The sequence below is a fragment of the Ammospiza nelsoni genome, chromosome 7 (assembly GCF_027579445.1).
Source record: "Ammospiza nelsoni isolate bAmmNel1 chromosome 7, bAmmNel1.pri, whole genome shotgun sequence".
Taxonomy (NCBI): domain Eukaryota; kingdom Metazoa; phylum Chordata; class Aves; order Passeriformes; family Passerellidae; genus Ammospiza; species Ammospiza nelsoni.
In genome coordinates, this window is record NC_080639.1 from 26677671 (window position 1) to 26698811 (window position 21141).

Genomic DNA, 21141 nt, shown 5'->3' on the forward strand with positions numbered 1-21141 from the left:
CCCAATGCCCTCCCAGCAGGACACACCTGATGAGGAATATATTGTGGTGGCTGTGTTCACATCAGCTTCCATCATGGATGCACAGCTGGATTCTGTCAGGGAGCCTTGGACAGTCACGGGAGCAACGCTGGGGTGGCGCAAGGCAGCCTTCAGGGGAGAGATGTGGTTGTACTGCACAGAGGACAGGCAGCCAGTGAAACCATAGGCATTTGCCTTGGAGACTTCTGGGTCCAGGGACAAACTGTCTGCAGTGCAACAGAAAAACACTCTGGCAATTGTTTTAGGAAGACATTAAATAAATGAATCCTCTTTTGCCTTACCCACCCCTTTTACATCTACTATCCAATTTCAACTGTTCAGGTTCCCCTTCAGCAGCCTACGAGTCCTCCCTGGACTCACCCATGAGGTTCCCAAAGTCCTTTCTTTATTATGCTACTTACCTTGAGTTGTTTTGCACACAAAAGCCTGCACTGCAATTTTTTTCCTCATCCATTTTCTCTACTAATGGACAATATCTAGCACGTCATATCTACTAACCACAATGATAGCAATAACAACAAAACCAACAACAACAACAATAATAATACTAAGTAAAATAGCAACACTAAATACCACGGAATGCCAGGGCTGATACTCTAAGTTTTTTTTGGCATCTACTAACAGCATCAGTTGCACATATATGGAACATACGTTCAAGGCATTCTGCCTCCTCCACTCTTTGGATGAAAGACCCTGCTCTGTGTTTTCTGTCATAAAATACTTTCTGTGGCCTGTCACTGAATGGCTTTTTACCTCAGCTTCCCATCCTTCTTCAAGAGTTTATTATTCAATTTTTCTGAAGCATCTATTCATGTTACTGCTTTTTTTTTTACTATCAAAATTCCTAAGAATCTTCCCATTATTAGACAGGGTCTCACTCTACTAGTCCTATTTCACTAATGAAATAAAGAGTAAAATGATACAGTTGCTTATCTAAATCAAAAATAAAACAAATATCGCTGTGTAATTTTCCAGCCTGCAGATAAAATAACATAAATAACTTATCTGTTGGTACATATTCAGTTAAATTTCACATAGAGAAAGCAAATCAAAGGCAAGGGTTTTTTTATATAATCATAGAATGGTTTGGTTTGGAAGCAACCTTAAAGATCATCTCATTCCGAGCCCCTGCCATGGGCAGGCACTCCTCTTACTAGACCTGGCTGCTCAGGGCCCCATCCAAGCTGGCCTTGAACACTTCCAGGGATGAGAATCCAAAACTTCTTTGGGCAGCCTGTTCCAATGTTCCACCTTCACAGTAAAAAATTTACTTCCAAAAGTTTTTATATCTAAGTTTTAGTATCAAAGATTGTTTGGGAAAGTCAGGGAAGGACAGTGAAGCCATTTTCTATTTTCTCCAAACTCACATTATTTACTTTCCAGAAATTGAAACTCATGCTGCTCAGAGGTCTCAAACATGATGCGCTTTATATCTAGGTCAATCAAACAAGAAAAAAGCCTACAAATGCACACAGATACAGTATAAAAACTTATTCAAAGTCTTAAAAAATACCTGCTAATGGAAAAAAACCCCAACCTTCTAGCATTGGAAGTCTTGGGAATACTTCCAATGGCATTGGGAAATAAGGGCTCCTTGCTTCTCAAGTTTTTTTTCAAATCTTCAAAGAATAAGATAGTAAATTTTAAAATAAGGTCAAATTTTTTCATTATTATTCAAATACAATGGTTCTACAAGTGGTCAGGATTTAGGGGAAAAAAAGCACCTTCTCTCAAAGCTGAAATTGCTATTTTAATTATATAAATTTCTTTTTTTGTGTAAGAAAATACAGAAAAAAATCACAAAGCCAGTCCAAATCACACATTATTTTTGTGCTCAAAATCTGTGACTGTTATGCCATGCACCCAGAGGGAATTAGCTGAGAAAGATTTCTAATTATGTTTGAGTGTCTTTGTGGAAGTATAACGCAGAAGAGTGTGGCTGTTCCTCAGCAAAGCAAGGTACAGCACCAGCTTGGCCTCCCAGGGGCCTTTACAGGAGAAATGCTCAGTTTGCAGAGCTGTCAGGGGCACAGCCTCTGAGCTGCAAGATGGGAAGGGAAACAGTGAGGCTTTGCCACTGGAAAACCTGCAATCTTGCAGAAATTCACATTTGTTCTTCTGAAAGTATGTAGGAATTGACTGCATTCAGATTTTTAATGAGATTTTGGCTGGGATGTTATAAAACAGACAAAGAATTGCTTCCAAGTTCCTGCAAGAAGGTTTGTATATACTAAAAGACTGATTTAAAGTATTTGCCATCTTTGTTGAATTTATAAAGCCCTTTGTAAACATTCCTACCCTCAGCCTTTATTGTTTTCTTAGCTCTGACACAAAAGGTGAATTGGTTGGTATCTTTTATAACCAGGCAATCTAAGCTGCTCTGTTCAACCCCAGTGTACAAAAAGTAAAGCCTAAAGAAATAATGTGTTCCTCTCTCATGGTACACTAGCTTGAAAAGTCTAAAAGTCAGTACTTTTGTGGGCATTTTTAGGAGCTACATCAAGGGCCAATTCCATGAGCCTTTTGTCAAAGCAAGCTTTGCATGAATGAGAACTCAGAGATTTGTTGTTGAAAGACTGAATTTTGAAAAAAAAAAAAAAAAAAGAAAACAAAAGAACAAACCAAAAACAACCCCAGAGTCCTCAGATACAGTTTTCTTTATCATAGAGCTTTGGTGGGTGCCTAGTGTCTGTCAGAAAGGAGGGCTTCCACTGTTCTCAACAAGAAAGCTGCACAACCTGGTTCTGAACGACTTGTGCTGCCCTCTGAATTCTTGAGAGGACAATGTAAATCTGTGATAATGACACGGTTAGCTCGATGAAAGCCTCATGAAAGGACGCTCTGTCCTTTGCAGGTTTTGCATCACAATAAAATGTTTTTCCAAAAGGTGTTTTCACTATATGACACAGTGCTCAGTGAGAAAAGCAACTCGGTGAAATTCTGTGGTCTGTGCTGCAGCCAAGGTCATAAGAAACTTCAGTGGCCTTCCCCTGACCTGGCAGTGCTGGGAATCTTTCCACGCATTTCACTGGTCTGGAAAATCACACTGAATTGCTGCTGATGGCTTGCTTTGATCTTCTGACATTTTAGCATTTCATTTCTGTTCCCAGCACTGGAGAATAAGTTATTTTGGCTAATTTCTACATGGAGAATAAGAAGGCAATCTTTTTCAGCTTTTAGTGATTTAACTGCTCATTCTCCACAAATTAAGTTTACCCCTACATTTAGGAAGTAATTTTTAAGCTTTATCTGCTGAATTGTGCATAAGTTGGCCTGGCTTCTTGTTGGGTCCTGTAGCTGATCCCTGGAAGCTGCCTGCAATGTCCCAGCTCAGCAAGCTTTATGTTGGTTTTCCATGTATTTACAATGGCTTTCCATAACAACAAGGATTAAGTCTAACATGTGGTTGTATTTTTAAAACTTTATAGATTGTATCTATATTATAGGTATCAACATAACTTATGTGCTGATTTATTCCTATTCAGAAAATCAGACATCCTGTTCCCCTGATGTTTCATTATAACCTCTGCCACAAACAACACACTTGTTTTAAGATTTTAGATAAAGCAATTTTAAGTCTTTGTATCTCAGTAATGGGAAATTAATTTTCATCATGAATAGAATTCCATGAGAATTCTCTAGGACCAAGAATCAATCTGCTCAGTAATGAAACAGCAAATTGACATAGTAAATGATAACAACTAGGACAAGGTAACTGGAATCAAACACAAATCAAAAGTGTTATTTTTGTGCAGGGAGAGTGGGTAAAATACCCTCTTTCTAAAGATATCCTTGTGTAAAACAGGAACATAAACATTTTAAAATATATTTTTGTTATTTCCTTATCAACATTATTTTCATGTCACTCAGAAACTTAAATCTCATTTTGCCAAAGTGCTGAACGGGACTGGCAAGATTATTTCTTGGACATTGTCACCAGATTTGAAGCCACGACCTTGAGGTAAAAGACACTTGTAGCCTCCATACACTGCACCTGTCTCAGAAGAGCTGACTGCAAGGCACTGTGCAGGTACATTGAGAAATGTGCTGCTGTGTCCATCAACAATCTCAGTAAACATTGCTGACAGCAATCATCCAGTTAGAAAGGGCAGAAAGTGTATCTTGGGTTAGCCTGGAACCCAAAAATATAACTATGGAAAAATCTAATTTCCTGGTGTGAGTCTGTCACAATTACAGTGGAGAAAAAACCACAGAAGATTTTCCTGGTAACAACTGAGGTCAACCAGTTTGACTCTTGCTTATTGACAGGATGAATTTGAACAAGGGACAGGCTTCTGACATGCAATGCCCTTCCCAAGCACTTCTGAAAAAGCAAGGAGCAGCAAGAGCAAAGTGAAGGCACTTCTCCTCATGAGGCTCCCCAGGAATGAACAGAATGCCCAAACAAGCTCAATGAGCCTGAGATTGTTTTGTTGCAATTGAAAATTTTGTGCCAAGTGTAACATTTAAGGATTTTTGTTTCATTAGGCTTTGCAGAGATAATTTAAGGCATGCATTTATTATGTTTTCTCAGAGACAGCTTATCATTGAAAATGAGGCACTTGGAGTTGCAATGTGAAATTTGTTAACATGTCATATTTGACATGTGAATCCTAATCTGTCACAACACAACCAGTCCTATGTGATTCTGCATGGGCTGAAGACATCTATAAAGAGAAGAAAATATGCAAGAAGATCGAGAGATGATGTACAAAAAGCATATACTGATGTACAATATATGCTTGTCCCAGAAGCAGACAGCTAAAATCAACTCAAGTAGCAAGAATTCGGTCTAAATATAAAATTTCTGGGTAGAAGCAGATGACCTTGGACTCTATTAGGCAGCACTGTCTGCCTAAATATTAAGCATGGTGTTATGATCATAGGGTAAATGATATTGCTGGGGAAAAAGTTGGAATAGATCTGGCCTCTTTTCAATAGAGACTTCATAGCATTAGCTTAGACCTTGGACTGCCTGGGGTAGCCAAAATTTGCTTAATTTAGGTGCTTGCCATCTTGGTCTTCTATGTCATGTAGTAATTTCCATTTTCCTTAATGCTTTACTATGCTACTAGGAGGAAAATCAATGACTTCTAAAGGCACCCAAAATTCACCTAAGAGATCTTTGTTCTCAATATGGTCGAAGAAATAGGTATTTCGGGCAAGAAGAGTCTGAAGCAAAGAAATTAACTTTGCAGTCACCAGAAGAGTCCAGCCAATATCTCTTGCAGATATTATTGCATTGTTTAAACCATAAATTGTGATATGATGAGCTTAAAAACAGGAATGTCTTTCCATTTAAAAAAGAAAGTAGAAGAAAAAACGGACTTAAGTATTTTTCATAGAAACTCTCTAAAAGGAGGTAATTCTTTAAGGCAACTTTTGTATTTCAGAGTTAATGACAATTTACCCCTTGTGATTTAATTATCCCATTATCATCTACCCCTATATAATATTCTTGGATGAACTGCTCTGTGATCTCTTCAGTGTACGGATTCCATTTTCTCCTCATGAACTTTTAATAAGAAAAGCTATTGTAGAAATCATAAGAATTGTACTGCACCTACATAATGATTTTAATAAAATTACTTTCCAGATAAACTTTCTTTTATGTACACTTTATATCAAAGCTGAATGACTCAGTGGAAACTTGAGTGTGTTTTAGCTCAGGCTTTTAGAGATAAAAAATATCATGTTCCTGTGCTAGAATACACAATCATTTATGCTACCAGTGTGGGAAGGTCTGCTAATTGATCACTTTGAAGACACAAATAAATTAGCTCAACACTAATAGGCTCTACAGAAATACTTGCAACCTTTTTCTTCAAAATCGTCTTGAATCCTTTCAGTGCTACCCTTTTACTCTGGTATCCCCACACAACTACAATATTGCACAGACACAAATACACAAACAATGAAATCCACTTCTCTGCATCAGAGATCATTTTTCCCAGGGACAATAATGGTGAAAAATTTAGACATGTTAGGGCACAGTAAAAAGTTTTCAAGGATTCATTAAAGTAAACCTGCAAACAAATGAATTGTATTTTCCACTGGGATAACAGCTTTTTGTAGACAACACCTAAACAAATGCAAATGTGTCTCTGAGATCAGAGAATTACAAAATAATTTAAGTTCAAAGACACCTCTGAAGGTCATGCAGTTCAATCCCTTGCTCAAAGCAGAGCCAGCCTCACAGTTAGGTCAGGATGTTCATGTGGTTAAATACAGCAGTATGATCTCTGCAAGGAGCACTTAAAGTAAATGAACTGGGACTCTGGTTAAAATTTCACTGAGGCTTTGCCATAAAGTGTATGACCCACTTGGGGCCTGAAGCCAGTACTCACTAAAATCCATGGAAAAACTCCCATTGATACCAATGAACTTTGGATAGGTCCTTTTGTGTCCTGACTCTATATTTGTGAAGTAAAAATGACAACAAACTACAAGATAATAATATTTTCCTATTGCTGTTGGGTACAGCGAGGATGAATTCAACAGACATCTGCTGGCTACTTGAATGATGCTTCCTTTTACTCCCTTGTCTTCAAAGCCACACTTATATTTAGATTGATCTTTCCAAGGCAGCTATATGGTCCCATTACTGTGTATCTGAAGAGCTCACAGCCTTTAATGCTTTTATCCTCCCAGCACCCCTCTGATACAGCGCTGTTCTATTATCTATGCTTTACTGATAGAGAAGGGAGATAGTAAAGCTCAGACTGGTTCCAGTGGGAATAAAATGCCTGCTTACCTTTATATCTGCACATAAATGGCTTACCCAAGGTCATTCAAGTAGTCTGTGGCAGAGTGACTGTCCCTATGCTTTCAATTCGAGGTGAGACTCCTCTGCCTAAAACAGAGGGTTTTTCCCCCCTAGAATTCACAGGCAGCCATTGGAAAAAAACATAGCCAGTTTGAAAAGGATAAAAAATATTGGAGTGTAAGTACCTAAAGAAGGTGTAATGGGGCTGGGGTGGGGAGGCGTAGAAGCAGGGGAAACACTATTATTTAAAAAACTGGTCATTTTATAAAAGTGCGCTTTTCAAAAGTTCCAGCTGTGCTGAAATGGCTATCATAAGAAAATCTGGTGAGGAAGGAGTTTCAGGCTTTCATGATGTCCTGCTGGAGGACCTCTTTGAGATTTCCCAGTCAGTGGAAAATTAATGGTGGAATCAAAAAAGAAGGTGGTATAATCATCTGATTAGGCAGCCAGGATGAGGCTGTTAGAGCAGACAAATGAGCAGGAATGTGACAGGAAAGAAGAGAGACATATTTTTAGAAGATTATAGCATGGATATGTAGGACATGTAGAACAGAAAATCTTTTACAGGGTTCTCTTTCAGTAGAACTTAAATTTTCTAATGAATGCCTTTAGGTGTGCAACCCCAGTGGCATCCAAAATAAACACTACAGGAAGCCTACGTCTACTCCAAAGCATCACATGCCTCTGGAAGCTTTATGCTTTGCTGAGGGCATGAGCAGTGAGAAGGAAAAACTTGGCAGATACTGGATTAAGTCACCCATATTCACCTGGTGAGCCATCACTAAAAGAAGCTATAGTCAACATTTTATCCATACACCAGGATAAATAATGATTTAACATACTTATGTAAGTTCCACAGCCCCAAAATGACAATGTCTAGCTCTCCTCTTTGTACAACAAAGCAATACTCTTAACATTGCAGCAGTAGGAAATTTCTGGTTTGGTTTTATTTCTTTCCATCATGGAATAATGTGTAACCTGAGTAAGTTTGGAGAAGATAAAACATGGTGGAGAGCAGTTGGTAGACCAGATGGTTGTGTAACCATTCAGAGGGATGTTGACAAGCTGGTGGAATGAGAAAACAAGAACACTGCATTTCAGCAAGGGAAATGGGAAGATCTGCACTTGGTTTAGAAAGAACCCCATCCAGCAGCACTGGTTTGGGGCTGAGCAGCTGGTAAGCAGCTTTGCAGAGAGAGACAGCTTCCCAGTGGGAGGAAAGCATGGATTTACTGGAGTGAGTTCAGTGAAGGGCTGCAAAGGTGATTTAGGGACCAGAGCATCTCTCCTGTGAAGAGAGGATTGATAGAGCTGGGAGTGTTTATCCTGGAGGGAGAAGACTGAGGAAGGTCAGTAATTTTCTGAGGGCACAAGGACTCAGCATAGCTACAGCTGTGGGATAAAACCTGGAAAATTAAATCCTAATACAGAAGAAACAGTTTGGGGAAATTCACGTAACATATGTAAAAGAAACTGGGATTAGGATTAAGCAGGAATTAAAGTGACTTGCTGGGATGCATTGTGTCATTTCCAGTATGGCAATAGTATTTGACCACCTGGATGGCCAAGCTTATGGCTTTAGTGCCATTACAGAATATGAACTATTGTTATACTAAAACAAAACCCCAATAAACTTTGGGGCAAGACAGAAATAAAGGAAGTGTAAAAGTCAATGGTGTTCAGTGGAACTGAATGGCTGACCTTTGGAGATACACCTGGGCTTTTTGGCTTTGCAACAATTTGCACTTGTGAAGTTAATATTTTTGTGACTCAACCTACTTTCTCTCCATAATGCTGAGCTGCACTATGTCAGCTTTCTGGCTACATTTTTGAAGGGCTTTGTGCTACCTTCCATCTTTCTGGTAAAAAAAAATCCTTGCTTTATTGATTTGGTGTCTATAGCTTGAGTTTTAGGTAGAGGTCGGGATGAATAATGTTCTTTTAGATTTTTAGCACTACAGCTAGATGTTGACAAAGTTGGAATTTTAGCTTAGCTCTGAAGTGGGCTGAAAACTGTCAGGTTCCCAAACCTGTCCACAAAGGCTTGGAAGGCGGCTGCATTCTGAAAAAAAAACCCATTATATATAACTAAGGGGATAATCAGGTCCTGCTCTTAATCTACTTAATTAAACACGATGCAGAATGCACTATTATCACTCTCCAGAGTTACACTCCACAAGCAGGCACCAGGGGATGTCTGTAGAGCCTGTCTAGCTGCCAGTCCCACAGGCCTCGTGTGCTAATAATGAAACATATAAAATTGCATGGTGACTCAGATGTCAGGCTTGATACGGAGGTCCAATTTGAACAAAGGACTGAAATGTCTGTAAAGAAGGTTGTATTTAGAATCTTCCTGTGAAAGAACAAGACTCTAATATAAAGGAATATGACATACTTGACAATAAAAAGGAGCAGTTCTATTTTCTAAATTTCAGGCAGGGTTTTCCAGGGCTTGTAATGGCTTTCTACTGTGGAGAAGTAAAGATCAAGGAAACATGTACAGAACATGCAGAATTGTGGCCTAAGTGCTATGTGCAATATTCCTTGCAGAATTCAAATGGAAAAAGACTGGCAGTGAAAAAAAGGGCAGAGAGGATGAAGGCTCCATTGTGCTGTTCTTATCATTAGGAAACAGAAATGGCTGGAGAGGAGGAAGCTGCAGTCAGCAAAATGGTATCATTAGGCTAAGATGCTGCCCTGTGCAGCCACAGAGGCTGTATGAATCACTTCACTGGAGGGAGCAGTCGGAGCACTTAATATTGCTATCGATGCAAACAAGTAAAGCTGCCAAAGTTTTGCATTGATGAGATATATAAATAGACTACTGGAATGTTCAGGCCAACTCTTCCAGCAAAAACCATCCAAACAAACCCCCAATTCTATCAAAAACCCAACACACAGCACAGACTAATTCCAGCATTGCAACATCTCAGGAGTATATTTAGTAGAACCTACCTGTGACCTTGCCCAAGGTGAGTGACTTAATGGCCTTGAAATCAATCTCAGAAAAGTTGTGTTTGAGTTTGAGAACTTGATCAACCTGGAAAAGGTCAATAAAATTACTTCAGTACAACAGCACATGGACACCTCTAGATCTCATTGTACTCATTGCAAACTTCTGGGAATGTTCTCAGCTGCCAATCTGTTAATTCTGCCCCCAAGCGTGATTCAGTTTCTAAAGATAGCAAAGTGGATGTGCTTTGATTTTAGCATGAGAAGCTGAAAGGTATACCAGAATAGTCATATAAAGGACTTTGAAGAAACTTCCCCTGCAGAAAAGCTCAAAATGTTTGACCCTGAAATCCCCCTGCTTCCCAAAATCCATGTCTAGTCACTTCAAAATACACTCAAAGGAGGCCACTCTAGAAATGTATTCTGAAGAATTAGTTCTGCACAGAAGAAAACCACAGAGCAGCAGACAATAGAAGACTGGTACTTGGAGAAAACCCTGGCTTTTAGCATAACCCTTCTTCTTAGATAATGAGGCCTACCCACTGTAGTTGTGTGATGTGTGATTTTACCACCCAGAGATGGAAACTGTAGAGAGAAAAAAATACACTGCTGTGTGTTTCTATCTTTTCATTCTATCCCTTAAGATACAACCTCTCTATAGACTCTGCCACCCTTCCATGTTAAATGATTTTTGCCCAGATCTAGCCAACCTGTTTTGCAATATGGATGGCTATAATTAGCCTTAGAAGAAAAGCAGAAGGAGCAGCAAGGTGGTCCTCCTCTCCCTACCTTGGAAAAACAGGTGATGCAGGGGAACAAGGCAGAGGAGGGGTTTTGTCCCTCTTGAGGTTGTCACACTCAGCATGGCTTGCTTCCAGTTTCTAGGATAGGGCACTGCCATGTACATGCTGACTGCACCCTGCATTCCCTCAGCTTTTCCTTTTCTGTGAGAGGATAAGGCAGCTGGGGTCACATTCTCCTTTGGGAAACATACCCTAACCAAAATTGAATTCCTCAGCTTTTTTTCTCCCTTTTGCAGCTTTTCCATGATCCCTACTGTGTGTTTCAATGGAGACTACAGATCACACAGACATTCCTAAGCCCCAGAACCACTCCAGTGGTCCAGATGAACTTCTGGCCAAAGGTGTTTCCTAATTCTCATTTTGTCAGAAGCAAGGGAAGACCTTTCAATGGAAAACACCACTGTTGGGCACTCTTTGAGGGTCCAGATGGAGCTCTGCTTGAAGCTACAGGGCTGTTCTGCTGCAGGATGAGTGTGAAACCTTTGCCTCCTGCCAGTGATCAGGCACTGAGATCAGGGAGTCTGATTCCCAGAATTCATAAATCATACAATGGCTTGGGCAGGAAGGGACCTTAAAGACCATCTTGTTCCAGCCCTCTTGCTGTGCACAGGGACAGCACCCACTGACAGGTTCTCAGAGCAACCTGGCCTTGAACACTTCCAGAGAGGGGAATCCACAACTTCTCTGGGCTACCTGTGCCAGTGTCTGTGGCCTGCAGTGTTATTTGCCACCCAGCACAAGCTGTGCCATACCTGAATGACGAGCTCTCTCCCTTCCCTGTTAATCTTCACACGGTGCAGCTCTCGGTTGGCAAAATTTCCAGAGTCAATGGTGAAAATGAGGAGCCCATCCTTACTCAGCTTGTATCGGACCTGTAAACTTCCTTAAAAGCAGAGAAAAATTGTACATATAAAACCCGTGTCAGTGATGTGATATCATTCAATAACTTTCCACAACCAATAACTAATTTTCTTTTTATTGCTATGGAGTAACAAGGTTAATAAGTCAAGAAGAAGGTTGAAAGAGTTCAAGCTGTAATGAAAAGTGTGAAGAAAATAATGCACTGGAGGAGCTTTCCTTCCTACTGGGTTAACAAACTGCTATGGAAACACATAACTTAATGAGTAACTAAGTATATCAAAGGCGAGTGTGTCCGTCTGCAGGTCAGACACTGAGCACTGCCACAGCTGATCTACATCATCCTGCAAGGGATCACTTCCAGCAGAGGGCATACAGGGCTTGCACTGCTCTGCTAAACTAATAATGCTGGGGTTTTATAATTTCTTTTCATCCAGATGTAACAGTGACAACAGTAAGAATTATAACATAATTCCAAACAGTTAAAATCTTGTACTCACGTTATCAGTTATATGAAATAAAGAAGTACCTTTACTTCTAACATATTTCAAGGAATTAATGTAATTCATATAAAAATGAATGCTAAACATCTCATTCAGTCTTGCTATCAAAATAAGCACTGTGACTTCTGATAAATAACAGTACTGTAACAAAACAAAATGCACAAGGAAATGAGGAATCCTTCAATCAAATGACTACAGGAAATGTGTACAGATTATACATATAGATAGATATAGATGATATAGATATATACACACATGGAGCTACATATGGCATAATCTAAAAGAAAAAGGATCTATTCTGGTAAAATCCTTTCAAGCATACTTTTCTGGGAATTAAGTAGCAAAGAAAAAAATATCTTAAAATTTCTGAACTCTTTTTATGCATCAGCAACCAAAATTCATGGAACTGTAGTACTGTATAGTTCAAAAGCTTTTCTATTGCTGTTTTAAACTGTCCCCAAAGAGAAAATAAATGCTGACAGCACCCCAACCCTGAGAAACGGTCCTGCATTTATTCCCTGCTCTGAAAATTGTCAGGAATTTTTCCACCTCTACACACCTCACAGTGAAGTTGGTAGCCATTCAAGATGGAATACCTACTCCAGTTAAGATCATTCCCCCTCCATTTATCTTGCCAGGATGTTTTCCTCCTAAGAGCTGCACTTAAAAAAAAAAAAGTTTTACAAAATTCAGTATGTCCCAGATGAGCACTGACACTCTCTGGGATTTGTAGGATAGAAAAAAAGCTTTCAAAATCAAGAGGGAAAATGAGAATGAACTTCTAGGATGAAGGCATTTTAGCTGATTGAGAAGTCTGCTGGACCAGGAGAAATTTTAAAGTGAAAATGAAAAAAAAAATGATGAAAAGCATTTAAATTCTCACACATAGCTATGGACATTAGAGGGGAATTTGTGAAGACATCAAGGTCAGTAAAAGCTGCTAAATTATTCAGTGTGATATTATAGGTCCCAATTCAGCTGCCCCAAACCATAGTGAAGAGCTCCCAGCCCTCATTGCATAGTGAGGGCAAGGAGGTGCTGTCTATCACCATGACTGTCACACTCAAAGGTCCAAACTAAATCACCATCACATTATCTGGTACTGAGTGGAAGATGCATCAACAGGGATTAACAGTGTAAACATCTTAGAAACACTTAGAAATACATGAGAAAAGAAGCCCAATGCAGGGAAGTTCTTCAGATTTGCTCTGGGCACTGGGAGAGCTGATAGAAAGCAGAAAGGTTGACTGACCCTGACACCACAGCCAAGATCACCACACAGAGTAAACTGGAACTAAGATATGGTAGTCTAACAGACTGGTCCAAACTAAAATTCATGTCTCAGCAGAAGCTCTTTATAGGCTGTCTCTTACCTGGAGCCTTTGAAAGGGATGTAAAGCACAAAATGGAACAGGGCTTGAGTGTGGTCTGTGACCTTAAGTTAGTAAATGTGAAGAAAAAAACTTCTCTGCTCTTTTTGAAGGCTATGAACACACATGTGTATAAAATTATAATTATGTATGCAGGTGTATGCAGGTGATCAACAACAACAACCAGCACATCTGTGCTCAAAGGGAGCCAGCATGACATGCAGTCTATCCAGGCTCTCAGCTGCAGCAAACAGGGATTTACCCATTGACTTTGTCACAGAAGCAGTGATTTTAAACCAGAAACCATCTGTTCCATTTTTTGGGAGACAATGGAGGAGGCTCTTGGCATCCATTGAGAACAGATCTTACTTTCTAAAGTGGTGCAATTTCACATTAAATCATGTAAAGAGATCGGTGAATGGAATTTTATTTTGTCAAATTGCTTTGAGTTCCAGTGGCAACTCTTTTTATGGACAGCTGCTCTTCAAAACTATTGAATTCAAGTTGGCACTTTGCCTGGGGTCAAATATGTATTAATATAAACCAGAAGTAGATGACCTTATCTACCGTTGTGCTTTTGAATTTTCACCATTGTAGATGAGAGCTAATTTTGCTTTGCATTCAATACTAAAACTTCTGCTTCAGATTACAGAATAATTTTCCTGGCAGATTAAATTGCCATTTTATTACTTGACAAGCAAAATAAATGGATTGTTAATTAGGATTATTATTAAGAATTTTATTTTGTCCTCTGAATTTTGATTATCTGGTCCACTGACTTTCTCCATCACATCAGCCCAGTGTCAGAAACTGCAAATGGAAATCAGTGTATAAACCAGCTCTATTCTCCCTATTCTCTATTTTGCATCATTTTTGCCTCGCAACAGGGGTTCACACTAATCATGAGCAGTGTAATTTCTGTCAGTCTTGTTGTAGTCATGCCTGTCATCCTCTTTTCAGCTCTTCATGTCTGAGCATGCACACCTGGAGTGACATAATACTCAAGCAATGCACAACCAGTTGCACTCCTTCTCTAATTACGTTGAATTGCTGGAGCAATTGTTAAGTCAATAAGGGAGAGAGAGAAAGGAAAAGGAAGATACCCTTCTCTTGGCCTTGGGCTGGAAAATTTTAGTGGGCTCATTACCCCAGCAGTATTAGGTAAGAGTAGATTCACACATGATCATTGTAGTTACCCATCCCCTTCATCTTGGAATGCTGTCCCTAGAGCAGCCTGACAGGGGGGCAGGCTTGGCTTGGCCACAGAGTTACCGAGCACAGCGTGGCTTCTTTTCAGCCCTTGCTGAGGAATTGATTCCACGTGGGCTGCCGTGCTGCTGGGATGAGACCACTGCCAGAGTCAAAGCTGGCTCTCTGCACATCGCTGTGGTCCTCAGTTTGCAACCTGCAGCACTAAAATCCATGATTGTGGGGCTGATTGACATCCCCCTGAAGATATCAAACAGCTAAGATCCATTTTAACAGGATTCCTGGGGTTTCCCTTCTGCAGAGGGAAGTCCTGGGAAACAGAGACCAAAGGGCATGATTTATGCCATCCCATGCTGGTGACTAAGTCTGAGGTGGCTTTTCTGAAACAAAACACTCCCAGGACACTCTTTCAGTGATGATGGAGGCCAACACTTGTACTTGCTAGAAGAACACTAATGATCAGTGCCAGCATAACCAACCTCCAGGCAGCTACAGGAACAGCGTGTTGCCTTCAAACCGCTTCCGTTTCTGAGGACGAGCTGCTGTAGCAGCTCTTATGTCTAGTGGTAATAAGGACACAAAACTGGTTAGAGATTTCAAAGTGTTCAGTCTGAAGAACAAAAAAAAAAATATTCCCAGACTGAACACTGTGAAGAAAGAGTGTGACCATGGTGTTACATATTCTATGTCCCAAAGCTGTGCTGTATGAACATGTCAGCAGGAGAGCTGCCTTTCTTCTCTCTCTGTCTACAACAGCATCTGAGTGGAATATCAGAAATAATCTGTTGGCTTTGTGGCCTATGCCCTCCAACTTTACATTCATTCTGGACTGCCAAAGCTTGTGGTTAAAATCAAACAGTAATTTTTAAATCATCACCCAGAAAAGGGAAAATGTTACACAGAATGTTCCAGCTCAGGAAAAGACTCGCTTGTTTGAAAGACCTCGGCCCGTGCTAGGTATTTGGCAACAAGATTAAAGCAGCTTTGCAGAAAAGCGAAATCAATTATCAGGAATTTGGTCTGTAAATCCATCATTCTTAAGTCGAATTCTTGTCAGCCTTGTCACCAGGATCACGGGTCTTGTGTCATTTCATCTTGAAGGACCAAACAGCAAGGAAGGGAATGGTATCTGTGTGAGTCTGAGACTTCTCTGCAGGACCTTTATTTATGGAAACCGGTTTTAAACAAGCCCAAATTGAACCCAACGACTCTCGCCAACTTCAACAGCACTTTTTAATGACTTAAACTGGCTGGAGCAGCTGGTGAGACATCTTGCTCTGCTCAGAGAAGCTGAGGTTAATTCAGGGAGCACATGTGGGTGGCACATGTAAAACGTACAAATTTATCACCATAGTGTAGCATCACTTACACATTTAAACCAGGGCAGCTGACAGCTCTGGCTTGGGGTAAATGTGCATGCATGAAATAGTGAAACACTGCATTAGATAAAAGAGCATTGGACAACCCCTGCATGTCTTGCTGCCTCAGAGTCACCCAGGAAACTGTTTAGGAGTAAGAAAGCTTCTTACAGCTGTCTCAAATTGGCAGTCACCCTTGTTGGACTGCTAGACTTTAACTACACCACCACATGCATTCTCCAGACTCAACCAAGCTGTAGCTGAAAGAGAAAATAATTAAGGAAAGCATAAATTAAACAAAGGGTGGAATACATTAGTGAGGCTACTGATGTTGCAATTATGAAAAAAAAATTAAATTAGAAAAAAATAAAGTATTGGCTCAAAAGCCATTTGCAGCAAATGAGGTAAAAATGTTTGTTCACTCCTGATTGCAGAACAACACATGACACTATGCAGTCATGTCTACCACAAAATATATCTCTGGGAACTTGCACAGTTTCAGTGTGGCAGTGTCCCTCTTCATAGCCTAGATATTTAAAAATGAACCACTGTTTTCTCAGTTAGGAGCAGCTGGCTTAGAAACATGTTCCTTAATTAGCAGCTTCTCCCCAGGGATATTTACTCAGTAAATTTACTCTCCATTGGAAGTGCTGCTGGTGATTTTAAGAACAGAGCCCATCTCTTCAGTGTCCAGTGGCATTAACTAAGAAAGTACTTGCATTTATTTAGGAGGTGGCTCTTGCTATTTGTTTTGCATAGAAAAAACAAAGAAAAAAACTGTTGAACATGTTGCTGATATCACTACTCAGCCATTACACTTGCTTAGACTTTACTGTTTCATAGGATTTAAAAGAAAAATCCACCACTCAATTTTTTGCAGTCTCTTCCTGAAATGAAAAAAATAGGAGATTATTTGAGTATTATTTGAATGCCTCTCACTCAATGCTTGAGACATTCAGGACTCAAGGATCATATTCAGGCCATTTAAGAAAAAAAAAAAAAAAAAGAAAAACAACACTTGCTCTTCACATTGCATTTCTCCAACTTAGAAAAAAACACACACAGCAAAAGGAGCATATCTGGAGGCCCATGATCTCAATTCACTCTACAATCCTGCTAGACAGCTGGACCCAGATTGAAATTGTCACTTAAACATCAATAAATGTAGCTGGTTCCCTTACGTGACTGAGAAATGTGTTTAACCTTCACAGACATCTCATTCCCACCAGCTGCCAGTTGGCTGAACACAGACTGACCAGCAATTAACAAGGAATGGGCAGATGCTTCTTGCTTCAAAGATAGAAAATATAGCAAAATCTAAAAAATGACCCAGAGGACCAGTCAGAGAGCTCGTGATGCACACACTGAGTGGCCTAAACACTGAGCTTGTTGCAGTGATTTTAAGGGGACCTCTTATCTGAACAAAACAGCTCATGTACATGGTGATGTGTCTGGGTCTGAAATGGGGATAGGGCTAACCCATGGATGTGGGAAAATAAAAAACTGCAGGGAACTGTCGCTGCAGTTCAGCTCATGGGTAAGCATGCACAGTGGTGCTTTTATGTACCCTGGAGGCAATAGACAGAGTGCTGCCACAATTTGGGATCTACCAGCTTGATGGCTGCTGACAAACATCTTCCTTCTTTATAAACTTTACTAGTTTATGCTGACAAACATCTTCCTTCTTTATAAACTTTACCCGTTTATCCACTGTTAAAATACATGAAGGTTCATCTGTTGGAAAATGACATGAAACCTCCAAGGCAGGAGCAATTTAAAAAACCAACTATTAGTCATTATCATTATCTCTACATTCTCAGGTATTTCTTTTTGTGAAGGAAGTGTTTATTGTTTCTTTTACAAAGTGATGCAACATTAACTATCTTTCTTTTCCCTGAAAGTGATTGAATATAAATGCAAAGAAGAGAACTGAGAGTTTCAGTTGCAGTTAAATCTCTCTGAAAGCACTTGCTTTCTGATGGTAAGGTTTATTCTTGTAAATTTTAAATGCTACCTTTCCTACAGATTCTTTGATATTTTAGACCCTTCATTAACAAAGGCTATCACAGGATCATAGAATGGTTTGGGTTGGAAAGGACCCTAAAGATCACCTAGTTCCAACTTCCTTGCCATGGAGAGGGACATGGGAAGGGACACTTTTCATTAGACCAGGCTGCTCAAAGTCGTATCCAATGTGGTCCTGTACACTTCCAGGGATGGTATCCAAAAATTCTCAGGTTTATTCACCTTTGTATTAAGAAAAATCTTGCCAGGCTTCCATCTCTCTCTGTACATTTTACTTAAGACTCGCAGAGCAGCCAGGATGGCAGGAAGAGTTTTTATTCTTCACCCAGTGATTGGAATACAAAGTATCGTCCTGTGAATTTTATTCCAAAAGTTCAACCTTGCTTTGCAAATTATGCAACATCATTAATGCTGCGTGAAAAGCTCTTGGGAAAAAACCCAGACTTGCTGTTGTGATACCCTGAGAAAGTCAGCCCAGCCTGCCCTCACAGTGATTCTGGCTCACAGTTTCTTTTTTTCCTAATATCTTTTAACCATTCTTCTTTTCATTTTGGCAGTACAGATGCCTGTTCAAGCAAGGACTCGTGTCATTCCGACCTAACAAATAGCCATTGTGTTCAGCAATGAGAACACAGTAAAAAGATGGTATGAACAGGAAAAAAAGAAGCAATTTCAGCACTGCATGATGCCTGAGCAGAAGAGCGAGCAATAATCTTTTAGACAAAACTACTGAAAAGTAATCATATGCTTCTTCTAAAATGTCCTTTTCATTCTTAACTCATAAGACAGGCAGCACAGAACTTTGTGGATTAATGGCTTTCTGAGGTTAATGATGCCTGTTTGTGTTGAGCTCTACAGGAACTGCCTGGCTGATCAGGAATCTCTGGGAAATTTTCTGCTCCTCTGACCAGCAAGTTGATCTAAGGATTGCCTATTTCATGGGCTATGCTAGTCTCTGTGAATGGAGATGTTGGATCCTTTAGTAAGTGATCTCCTGATTATAGCAAAAACCAGTTGCAACCACTGGTATACAAAGAACTGACTTATGTTCTTAAGTCATCTAACAGGAAAAATTAGAGGAAAAATGAATAATTTACCTAGTAAAAATCCTTTTGCAAGAACCACATAATGGTAGCATTGTAATCACTTTTCTCTAGTAAAATATATGCTAACACATATTAACTTCTAGTAATCTACCTTCAAATGCATATTTTTGTGATTTTGCACAAAACCGTGGAATGCTAAGTTTGTAAGGGATCTCTGGAGGACATGATGTCCATCCCTGTCCCACTAATAAGACTCTTCATGAGCAGGCCAGCTCTCCAGGGCCATGTCCAGATAGCTTTTGATTACCTCCAAGGATGGAGACTGCACAATTCTCTAGGCATGATGTGCCATACTCAGTCACTCTCATGCTAAAAGTCTCATATTTTGGTTTGTGCCCACTTCATTTTGAGTGGCCTTGCAGTGACATCTTCCAGTTCTCTCAGCACTTGTGAGTGCACTCCACCAGGGCCCACGGATTTATGTGTGCCCAGTCTGCTTAATGCCCATTCCCAGATCTGATCTTCTTTTACCAAGTGTACATCCACCTCACTCCAGACCTTTGCCCTGCAGTTCCTGAAGGCCACTCCCACTTGTAAAAACTAGGACATAAACACCCAATCCCACCAAGAAAGACAAGAAGGAAGGAATCACCTTTTCATGATGCAGACAGGATAACAGATATGCTGATACTATATGGAAAAATTAACATGTTAATAGGGAAACCATATACAAGAAAGAGGAGGAGATTTGTTTTGGACCAAGACTCAGTCTTCCAAGTATTGGGCACTCTGTTGTGTACAAAAAGCTACACTGCTCCAAGGCAGCATTTAAATCTGCTGGACTACAGTGCTTAGTACACAGCTCAGTCTATCCACAAAACAGATAATCTTAAATTAAAAGTAACTGAAAATCCACACCTATAAATTTTCTAGGCTAAATTTTTCAATAAAAAAAGTTCTGAAATACCCTTCTTTTAGAAATACTGAAGAGCACACACACACACACACACACACACATACATACATATATATATATATATATATATATATATACACATATACACAATATATGGAGCATCTATGAGACAGGACCTTCTGCCCTTCCTCTCATTCCTTTCAGGACACTTCCAAGGAAATCCAACAATAAAAATGACTTATCAGCTGGAAACTGTGAACTAGGAACTCAAGCCTCCTGGGAGATAACTACCTCCTATGAGCAATGGGAACACAGCTTTTCTTCCCAGCTGATTATCTGCAGCCAGTGGTCTGGAGTTTTATGCCAGATAGCAGTAAGTTCAAAGTCAGACTGTATATAGCTAGAGCACGGATTAATTATTCAGCCTGTTCAACCTTTCCTGTTCTATGTAATCTAATTACAATTCTCTTGTTTTCCCTTGTTGGTCGCCAGAACATCTATTGGCCCTCCAGTATGGCAAAATAATCTTCATGAGTACAAACATATCCATGAATTCAGCTAATGAGACAGATCTTTCAGTTCTCTTCTCTTGGAAAGCAGAGATAGAGATCTGCCAGAGTCCTTGGCTGAATTTTATGGCAGCTTCTTCTTTCAAGTTAGTTTTGCACACTTAGAAATTTAAAGCGCCATATGCTAACAGAAACAAAAGACAGAATTGGGTTTGGGTGCCAAGTCCACCTCTTTACTCAAACACTTTTTAGTACTGGATTTGAAGTGAAAACTCTAATCAGCACTCCTATTTTATGTGAAGTTGCTTACAGGAAGGAAACATCTAAGTGACCAGAGTGATTTCTAACAACAGAAATCTCTCTCTTTAGATAAATAAGCTGATAGATCTCCTGTGCCCCCAACCCTGCCTACTCGTGGTACCAAAGCCAGCTTCCCATTTAAGGCAACTGGGAAAAATTTCTTTTATATTCACTGATCAAACTGTCTCTGGTCCTTCACCCAGTAAATAAAATAAGATTTCAGGGGCCAACTGCAACAGTTGCTTGCAATTATATTTAGAAGACATACATGCTATCTGCCACATAATGGCTGTGAACCAGAACTAGACTGGGAACAATTCTCAGTCACTCACAGTTACTCGTCTCCTCCACAAAGCTGTCTCCCACACTTCCCAACAGGACTTTCTTTCCTGCTCCTGATCTGTTAAAAGCAACTATACCTGAACCATGTCACCATTTCCCACTTCAGTCACACAAAGTGTGCAGGTTGTTCAATGCCTGCAGCAAG

The 21141-nt window shown here is 39.9% G+C and overlaps 1 protein-coding gene across 1 annotated transcript in view; it reads right to left on the bottom strand.

Moving 5' to 3' along the window:
* CNTNAP5 (contactin associated protein family member 5) overlaps positions 1–21141 on the bottom strand; it is a 270547-nt gene that overhangs the window by 13367 nt on the left and 236039 nt on the right. Inside the window, exons 20-22 of the mRNA XM_059476246.1 lie at positions 11313–11443; positions 9761–9845; positions 27–245 (exon numbers count right to left, since the gene is read on the bottom strand). Of these exons, the coding sequence (XP_059332229.1) occupies positions 27–245; positions 9761–9845; positions 11313–11443 (435 nt within the window). The remainder of the gene's footprint in view (positions 1–26; positions 246–9760; positions 9846–11312; positions 11444–21141) is intronic.